This window comes from Ambystoma mexicanum, chromosome 3q, assembly GCF_040938575.1.
Source record: "Ambystoma mexicanum isolate Mex_15411 chromosome 3q, UKY_AmexF1_1, whole genome shotgun sequence".
NCBI lineage: Eukaryota > Metazoa > Chordata > Amphibia > Caudata > Ambystomatidae > Ambystoma > Ambystoma mexicanum.
In genome coordinates this window covers 1,216,146,507-1,216,156,422 of record NC_090926.1, presented here as the reverse complement: position 1 = coordinate 1,216,156,422, position 9,916 = coordinate 1,216,146,507, and the positions used below count along the sequence as shown (strand labels likewise).

The 9,916-nt window shown below is 45.9% G+C and overlaps 1 protein-coding gene across 2 annotated transcripts in view; it reads left to right on the top strand.

Annotated features, from left to right (window-relative positions):
- The first annotated feature begins 3,178 nt into the window (after positions 1-3,178).
- LOC138447764 (intercellular adhesion molecule 5-like) overlaps positions 3,179-9,916 on the top strand; it is a 251,513-nt gene continuing 244,775 nt past the window's right edge. Inside the window, exon 1 of one of the 2 annotated variants that reach the window (XM_069604095.1) lies at positions 3,179-3,432. In XM_069604095.1, coding sequence (XP_069460196.1) covers positions 3,369-3,432 — 64 coding nt within the window. In that variant the 5' untranslated portion in view covers positions 3,179-3,368. The remainder of the gene's footprint in view (positions 3,433-9,916) is intronic. The other variant, XM_069604094.1, reaches the window with a different exon arrangement.

The following is a 9,916-nucleotide window of genomic DNA, read 5'->3' as shown; positions in this document are numbered from 1 at the left end:
AGTGATTCATTCTGCGGAAGTGGGACCATGCAGTGATTCAAACTACACTAATTGGCCCATACAACAACAGTTCATTCTATGACAGTGGTTTATTCTGTGGCAGTAGATCAATGCAGTGGTTCATTCTTTTGCAGTGGTTCATTGTGTAGTAGTCGGTCCATGCAGTGGTTCATTTGACGGCAGTGATTCATCCTGCGGAAGTGGGACCATGCAGTGATTCAAACTACACTAATTGGCCCATGCAACAACAGTTCATTCTTTGACAGTGGTTTATTCTGTGGCAGTTGGTTAAAGGAGTGGTTCATTCTGTAGTAGGGGGTTCATGCATTTCCTTTTATGGCAGTGGTTCTTTCGGCGGTAGCGGGCACATTCTGGGCAGTGGTCCATTGTTCCTTTGTGGGTATTTTTCTAGGCAGTCGTCCATTGTACAGCAGTGTGTATATTCTGGACAATAGTTGATGCTGAGCTAGTGGACACATTCTGGACAGTGGGTCATTCTGGGGTCATTCTGAGCAGTGGTTAATTCTGCGAAAGGCATGTACGTTCTGAGCAGTGGTTCCTTCTGAAGTAGTGGGTCCATGCAGAGGTTCATTCTGTGGCAGTCTTCCATCTGTGATAGTGTATCCATGAATGGTTCATTCTGCTGTGGTGGGTAAATGCAGTATTTAATTCCCGTGGTAGTAGTTCAGTGTGCAGTAGTGGTTTCATGCAATATTTCATTTTGCGGCAGTGGTTCATTCTGCTATAGTGGGTCCATGCAGTGCTGTATAGTGGGTCCATGCTGTGGCAGTGGTTACTTTTGTGGTAATGGATCCATGCATTCGTTCATTCTGTTGCAGTGGTTCAATCTGTGGTAGTGGCTCAATCTGCTATTGTGGGTTCATGTAGTGATTACATTTGTGGCAGTGGTACATTCTGTGGTAATTGGTCCATGCAATAGTTCATTCCATGGCAGTGGATTATTCTGTGGTAGTGGTTCATTCTACTGTAATTGGTTCATGCAATAGCTAATTCTATAGCAGTGGTTTATTCTGTGGTAGTGGGACCATGCAGTGGTTTATTCTGTGGCAGTGGTTCTTTCTGCGGTAATTGGTCCATGCAATAGTTCATTCTATGGCAGTGGTTCATTCTGTGGTAGTTGGCCAATGCAGTGGTTCACTGTGCAGTAGTCGGTACATGCAGTGGTTCATTCTGCGGTAGTCGATGCATGCAGTGGTTTATTCTGTGGCAGTGGTTCATTCTGCAGTAATTGGTCCATGCAATAGTTAATTCTATGGCAGTGGTTTATTCTGTGGTATTGGGCCCATGCAGTGGTTCATTGTGCAATAGTTGGTCCATGCAGTGGTTTATTCTGTGGCAGTGGTTCATTCTGTGGTAGTCGATGCATGCAGTGCTTCATTCTGCGGGAGTGGTTCATTCTGCTGTAATTGGTTCATGCAATAGTTCATGCTATGGAAGTGGTTTCTCCTGTGGTAGTGGGACCATGCAGTGGTTTATTCTGTGGCAGTGGTTCATTCTGCGGTAATTGGTTCAAGCAATAGTTCATTCTATGGCAGTGGTTTATTCTATGGCAGTGGTTCATTCTGCGGTAATTGGTCTATGCAATAGTTAATTCTATGGCAGTGGTTTATTCTGTGGTAGTGGGCCCATGCAGTGGTTCATTATGCACTAGTCGGTACATGCAGTGGTTTATTATGTGGCAGTGGTTCATTCTGCGGTGGTTGGTGCATGCAGTGCTTCATTTTGCGGCAGTGCTTCATTCTGCTATAGTCAGTCCATGCTGTGGCAGTGGTTAATCTTGTGGTAATGGATCCATCCATTAGTTCATTCTGTTGCAGTGGATCATTCTGTAGTAGTTGGTTCATGCAGTGGTTCATTCTGTTGCAGTGGATCATTGTGTTGTAGTGGGTCATTGCAGTGGTTCATTCTGTGGCAGTGCCTCAATGTGCTGTAGTGGGTTCATGCAGTGGCAGTGGTTCATTTTGTGGCAGTGGTTCATTCTGCAGTAATTTATCCATGCAATAGTTCATGCTATGGAAGTGGTTTCTCCTGTGGTAGTGGGACCATGCAGTGGTTTATTTTGTGGCAGTGGTTCATTCTGCGGTAATTGGTTCATGCAATAGTTCATTCTATGGCAGTGGTTCATTGTGCAGTAGTCGCTACATGCAGTGGTTTATTATGTGGCAGTGGTTCATTCTGCTGTAATTGGTTCATGCAATAGTTCATGCTATGGAAGTGGTTTCTCCTGTGGTAGTGGGACCATGCAGTGGTTTATTCTGTGGCAGTGGTTCATTCTGCTGTAATTGGTTGATGCAATAGTTCATTCTATGGCAGTGGTTTATTTAGTGGGTCCATTCAGTGGTTTATTATATGGCAGTGGTTCATTCTGCGGTAATTGGTCCATGCAATAGTAAATTCTATGGCAGTGGTTTATTCTGTGGTAGTGGGCCCATGCAGTGGTTCATTGTGCAGTAGTCGGTACATGCAGTGGTTTATTCTGTGGCAGTGGTTCATTCTGCAGTAATTGGTCCATGCAATAGTTCATTCTATGGCAGTGGTTTATTCTGTGGTAGTGGGCCCATGCAGTGGTTCATTATGCACTAGTCGGTACATGCAGTGGTTTATTATGTGGCAGTGGTTCATTCTGCGGTAGTTGGTGCATGCAGTGCTTCATTCTGCGGCAGTGGTTCATTCTGCTGTAATTGGTTCATGCAATAGTTCATTCTATGGCAGTGGTTTATTTAGTGGGTCCATTCAGTGGTTTATTCTATGACAGTGGTTCATTCTGCGGTAATTGGTCCATGCAATGGTTAATTCTATGGCAGTGGTTTATTCTGTGGTAGTGGGCAGTGGGTACATTGTTGGCAGTGGTTCATTCTGAGGTCGTTGGCACATTCTGGGCAGTGCTTTACTTGGCCAGCTTTCCGCCTTGGCTTCAGCATTCCCTGAAATCAAAGGCGACCTCTGGCAATCTCACCATTTGCCCTTTTGCAGAGTTTGCCTTCTTTGGCCGGTGACAGGAAAGGAAAACATGGCCGCCGAGTGCGTAGGGCCTTGCCTGGTGGTCTCTGCCAGCGCGAGCGAGGCTTGTCTGCGTGCCAGGGGGGCGCTCCTCAGAGCGGGGCCCAATCAGAGCTCTGCTCTGCGGGAACATCTTATTTTCCCAGGCCCGCTGCTTCCTTCCTCTGGAGCTTGGCCCGGGAAAGGCCGAGCACCGCAGACGCCAGCCATGGGAGGAAGCGCTGCTCCGCTGCCACTTCCCTCAGGGGGAGGAAGGAAGCCTGGACTCGCTGCGCGGTTCCACTCCCTGCAGGACCCCAGCAAAGCTGCTGCCAGCCAGTCTGCCCCCCTCAGAACTCCCCGCCAGGATGAGGACCAACGGGCTTTTCCAGCACTTTCTCCTGCTGCTTTTTCCTGGCCTGGGAATGGCAGGTGAGTGAGCTGGACATATGTGTAACATGTGTGGATGGTTCCGTGAGTCTGGAAGGGTGGGCTGGGAGAGTGAGTGAGACTCTGAGTGACAGGCGTGCCGCCCGCACATCACAGGTTCGAATCCCATGGCAGGGCCACCTTTGGGCCTGATTCCGAGGTGAACAGGTAAATAAGAAAAGTGTCCTGTGTCCGATGAAGGACACTTTTCCTTAAAACAGTGGATTTTTTAACTAGCCTGAAGGAGGAACCAACAACATTCTGTTAAACTAGGAATGTGGTGGCCGGGCATCGAAGCATCAGTTTTGACCTGGGCCTGATTTAAGGCCTGATCCAGGCCCTCGTGACCATCGTTAATCCAGGGCAGGCACTGGGAGGGAATTCTGCTCTGCAGAGCGCTTCTGTTGCATGTTAAAAAAGGAGGTAAAATAAGGCACCTGTAAGGTGTTGTTAACATTTCCGCACAGGTTTCTCCTTTAAAAGCTTGGCTTTTCCCTGGATGGCAACCACACTTTTCTAATTCACTGAAGGCTCGAAGAGACTTTAGTAAATGAGAAAAGTGGCAGACTGTGTGGGTATTTCTTGCAGTGACACTGGTGCACACGTTCCTCTCACAACTAAAGATTTTGCTGCTGGAAAGCAGGACCGCTGTCCCACCCCCCAATCCTTTCACCCACCTCAGAATGATGTGATGGTGCTTGAAACTGGGGGGAGAATCCACTCCAGTTATTACCACTGCTCAGAATCAGGCCCAGGGAGTAGAGGATTGATAAGCGTGCAGTGGTTTCTCTAACGATCATTATTAAATAGTGGGGGCAACCAAAGAGCAGAATTAGCATTAGGGGCAGGTGGGGGCCCAAACAAATAACGGTTATAAGGATTAAGTGGTTTAAGTAAACCTATATTTTCCCAAGCTATTTGTATTCATTAACAAGGTTTTCATAAACAGTGGGTCAGCACCTCTTTTTTTTGTTCAGGGGGGGCCTCACTCAAAAACGGCTAATCTTCCGACAGAAAACACAAGCCAGTGTAAGGCTCCCCTCCCTCTCTTGTGCAAGTGGGATAACCTACCTCCGGAAGGGTGCAGTTTGTGAAAAACAAATACTGCCCTTGGCCTCTTTTTTTTTCTTCATACAGTAAATGTATTCAAAACAGAAACATATCAATCTAAAATCATTTGTGGCATTCGAGGTAATCATACTTCCTTCAACATATCACTAATTGCCACACAACATTAATAACATTTTTATAGCAAATCACTAAGATTAGACAACAAATTGACAAAATCAATACATAGCGGTTTCCCGTCTCATTAAAGTGCATTTGATAGACATCCATCAAAGTGCGGAGAGCACAGGGTTAGTGTATTAGAGCGCTGTGTGTACAGTACAACAAGGAGTGTAAAGGATCTTTTGGGGACTTATTCTATTCTTGCAGGTAGCAATGGGCACACAGACAGACCTAGCATATATAGACCTCATTCTTGGCGGCTCTCGGTCTCGTTGTTCTAGATTTTAATCACAATTCTTCTATTGGCTTCTGCATGCTCAGATTTTCCTGTGGTTTTGGTATGTTTTTTCATTCCGCAAATGGGGATGGATATCTTTAGCAATATCTAGTCGACACAAGGTGTTTCGGCCCTTAGTGGAAGTTATGCCCCTTCTCGGAGTTGTTCTTCAATGATTGCTGTTCGGGCCTTCATCAGGGTGTGTATTAGATTCATTTCGGTGTACCATTTGTACAGTTAACCCTTGACCTTGTTTTTTACCACTGAGCTATATTCCCACACAGGGATAGGTTTGATTTCCTGTTTTTATTGAGCTACTTCTGGTTCCGTGGTTATTCACGGTTGACTTTGCAATTGGACACAGACATCTACTGTCGCACTTTCAAACTGATCAGCACACACACGTGATGGGGAATGTTTTGCTGCATCGTGGCCAATTTGCTTCCTCTCATCACGTGCAACGATAAGCTGCTTTCATGAGATTACGTCATCATAATCAACACTGAAAAAGGACTCCTTCTCATGACTGCAGCATGACAGGATTGAAGGGAAGCTAGTTTTTCTTTTTTTTATAAATTGTTTCAACCTTCAGCACCCACAATGCCAAAAATAGAGGCTAAGTGCAGTATTTGTTTTTTGCAAACTGCACCCTTCCGGGGATAGGTTATCTCACTTGCAAAAAGAGGGAGGGGGAGCCTTACACTCACTTGTGTTTTCTGTTAATTAAAAAGGTGACATTATGAAAGTTCAGAGAAGGTTTGTATCACACTAATTGGCACCCTAAAACAATACCTTGTTCAACAGTTGCAAAATCACCCCCAAAAAACCTCCTAAAAACATTTGGCCTTACATGTTTTTTTACCATATGGTTTTCTTTGAATACATTTCATCATCCTTTCTTGCTGTAGCTTGACATCAATGAATAGAAAAACACATGCAAACACAATAGTTTGCAATACCCCCTCACTCTTCCCCCTCATGAGGTACCTTCAAGGTCCAACCCACAGCACACTGAATCGCCCCTCGGCTAGACTTACAATGACCATTCTGGGGTCTTCCTTAAAGTGCCCACTCAGTGCCTTAAACAGATAACCCATAACAATGTTTCATGTACGGTATCCAGTCAAAATATCAGAAACATAACAGAGTGGTGCATTTCAGAGTGGACCAAAAAAACACTGAAAAACACTGCAACCATTAATTGAATAAATAAAGGGTAGTGGGGTAAAGGGGTTAAAATGGGGCGGGATGGGGCTGGGGTGGTGTTTAAGGGTAAACAAATGGGGAACTTGGGGGGAGGACCGAATTAGAAAAACAAAAAAGAATTTGGTGTTTTTCTGTATTTTTTCCACAATTAAATGTACCACTCTGTAATTGTGGTCAGTAAGATCACATATAAGCCATCTAACCTGTCGCCATCATTTCACGTTTAACAATAAAAATATTATCACGTTTTATGTAACGCGCCAGGGCGGATACGTCCCTTGCTTAAATGTCCATGTCATGAAATGTGAAGTGGTCTTGTATAGCACATCTCTGAAACGTTTGGTTCTGCTAAAAAAAGAGGGGCGCGATTATAAGCAAGTAGCGAGGTGTGAAATATGTGGCATTGGTGAGTGTGGGCCGGAAGTAACACAGGCCTGGGAGCTGGTGTGGCTATATGTGGTTTGAAGCATTGGTACATGGGTGTGGTTTCCAGTGGGGAGATTCGCAGGTATTAGAGGAAGGCGTTGGGACACTGGGAGAGCACCTGACTGGACACAGTATGTGATAGACACAAATATGTAGCAGGCAGTGAGATGAAATCTAAGTTGCCCGGTCCCCCAAAATTCCTGTGGTTGGGTTTGTCAGCAGGTGCATATCAGCCATGTGTGTTTTGTCCGTATGAGAGTAGCTTAAGGGGGCTAGTAGAGTGAAAAGCGACTCAATCAGTGGGGGAAGGAGAAGGTGGTTTGGGGGGCTTGGGGAGTCCTATTATTGGAATTTTAGCACTAGGCTAAAGCTCTAGAGTTGTAGAGACTGAGCCGCCTGGGTTCCCATCTACAAGGCGCTCTTCTTGCAACTGTTGTGCACAGACGTAGTGCACGTCAGTGAGGCTGACCCAAATGGGCCAGTCCCTATTTCATCCTGGTTTTAGAGGTAAGTACTCTGATCATCTTTCTGCCTCACCACGAGTTTGGCGGTAACCCTTCAATGCGGCAGTAACGTTATTACCGCTGCATTTAAGGGTCTGCCAATCATGGGTTGCAAATTTGCTGATTTTCAGTGCTATTACTGTGTGCTTATACCGCCGGCGGTAGTAGTGCCGAAATTTCCACATTGGGCCCAATGGGGAATTCCCGAATGGGCCCAATGGGGAATGGGGAATTACCGTTCCGCCAAACACGTGATCCGGCGCTAATAACATTGGGGGTTTTCCGGTAATGCTAATAGCCCTGGCAGTATTCCGGCGGTGTTACCGCCAGGATACCGCCCAACTTGTGATGAGGCCCTCTGTGTCCAGATTTGTGATGGCTATTGCAATGGCTTGCAACATTATGTGTTAATACTGACTTCTGCAATTGTATTCGCTCTCCACTCTTGCTTCTCCACTCTTTTTGACTGCTTACTCTCTTTTCTCTCCTCCTTTCCCTTCTCCCTTTTCCTATCTCCTCCCCTTACTTTCTTCTATGCGCTTACTCTATCAGAATTGTCCCTGGACCTAATATGATAGCAACCTCTTCTGTTTCCTCCATCCTGCCATTACTGTTTTTTTCCTCCCCACCACCGCTCCAGCACTATCTGAAATGTCGTCATGCCTAGTACGATAGTCGCTTGTTTTGTTCCTCCCCTCCCTCTCTGCACCCCTCTCCCTCACCTTTTGTTTTCCTCCGGCTCTACCAGAAATGTCGTCAGGCCTAGTACGCTAGTCGCCTGTCTGTTTCCATTTCCTTCCCACTCTCGCCCTCCCTTCCTTGTCTATGTCTTAGCTTTTGCACTATCTGAAATGTCGTCAGGCCGAGTACGATAGTTAATTTCACATCCTTACCATTCATGGCCTGTAAGAATATGGTTGTATTTTCCCTTGTTCCCTCCCTTTTCTTGAAGCGCTTTGAAACACATTGTGTATAGGCGCTATTTAAATAAACGATCAAATCATATTATGTTAAAATCTGAGCTGTCCCTCCCCTCGGTGTTGGAGGATCAGGATGGTTGATTTGAGTGGTTTTGGTGAGTCTTACAGCCGCAGATTGGGGTGGCTAGAGGTGGGTGCCGTCTTTGGCCTGCTAGTTCGTCAGTTGTTGTCTAGTGAGAAGCCAGGTTTTGGAGATATTTCCAAAGACCGGCTGATGGTCCTCTGTGCAGAGTTACCTGGGCATTCAGCGCCATCGTGTGTTTGATTGGAGAATGACCTTCAAGGTACTCAATTTATCAACTTCTGAAGGATGAAAGGCCACGGTAACCCAGCCAGAATTCAAATGTGTGACTGCACTTGTACACTGGCGTCCCTGGCCTGGCTCCTCCTAGACCGTACAGGGTCAGCTTTTACATGTTGGGCTTGACTCCCCACCGGGAATACTGGCATCATTCAAGCATTCAAGTTTAGGAGGCTCAGTCTTGCGTGTCAGTGGGTTCGCTGCACGGAAATAAACACTTTGTCAAACATTGAAATGACAATAGAGGCGCGTGAGTTGACTGAGATCAGCGGGGCGAGGGGAGGTAGAGGGAGAGAAGGCAATACGCAGATGTCGGTGTAACTTGCCATTTCTGCATGAGTGACGCCTTCACTTCTGGTGCATGCGCACTCATGCTGCCTGTGCTGCACACAGCCTCATTATGCTCTGCCGGGGTGGAGGGTTACTTGCAATAACCGAGCCTACAAAGCAATGAACCTTACCTTTTGTTATCCGGCCCTTTCCATCCCCAGACCACCAGTGGAGGTGTTAGCTCACTTTTTTTTATGTGCGCGTTGATTGTGATAATGTGTTTGCAGTTGTTCTCAGTGGGGGGGGGGGGGGGTGGGGGAATTGACTAGTGTATCCAGGTAACTACATGTCACTAAAAAAACATTTTTACAGTCCCTTTATAATCCTGGAAATACCCAGAAAAGGCTCTGGGGCAAAGGGCTAATCTACTATTGCTCATTTGCACCATGTTTGAATAAGATGCAGAAACAACAACGCCCTTGAGTTGGGGCGTCAGGGCTGAGATGTTCAACCAATTGCTTTAAGCACACATTGTTCAGTATTGTTGTGCATTCATAGTCGTTTTAATTTCAGACTATGAAGCCAGATGTATAAGTACCAGAATGAAATCTAACGATGAGGGCCAGTGTAGCAGCTCAGCCGGCATGGGCTAATTAGATTTCTTCAATCCTCCCACTTGGCTGAGATAGTTACCTGCCCGTAGTCATTGTTTGATGCGAACATGCAGCCTGTTGTTATGGACGATGTACATGCAGGCAAGAGACAGCATAACATTAATGAGAGGACAACACTCACACCCCATAATAGCAAGCACTCAGCCGGAGACAGTGTGCCTTTAACTAAAACGGATGCCACTTCCAGCTCAGCTTGAAACAATGTCTACTGAAAGACAGTCTGTTTAACAGGAGGGATGTCACCCAAAGGTGCAGAGAACATAGGGAGGGAGCTGGCACCTTCCCACTTAGTTCTTAGGGGCAGGACCATCACTTTGCCAAAGTAGACAAGTTAATCATCTGTGTGTTAGTGTGGCTGGAGGCGAAGCATTTTTTGACTTAACAGTCATGTACTTGAACTGCACTGTTGGTAATACATTTAATTTTGAGCACAGTCAGGGATCCACGTCTGAGGTCGAATTCTGGTTAAGTAGGGTGACACCTCCTAATGTAGAAAGCAATCAAGATAGCTCAGCAGGTTGAGCAAGCATGGCCGATCTGTTATATTTTTAAAACTTCTTGTAGAACATATGGCTTTTTGCAATTGCTTCTAAAGAAAATATGTGCTCTAAAACGTGTTG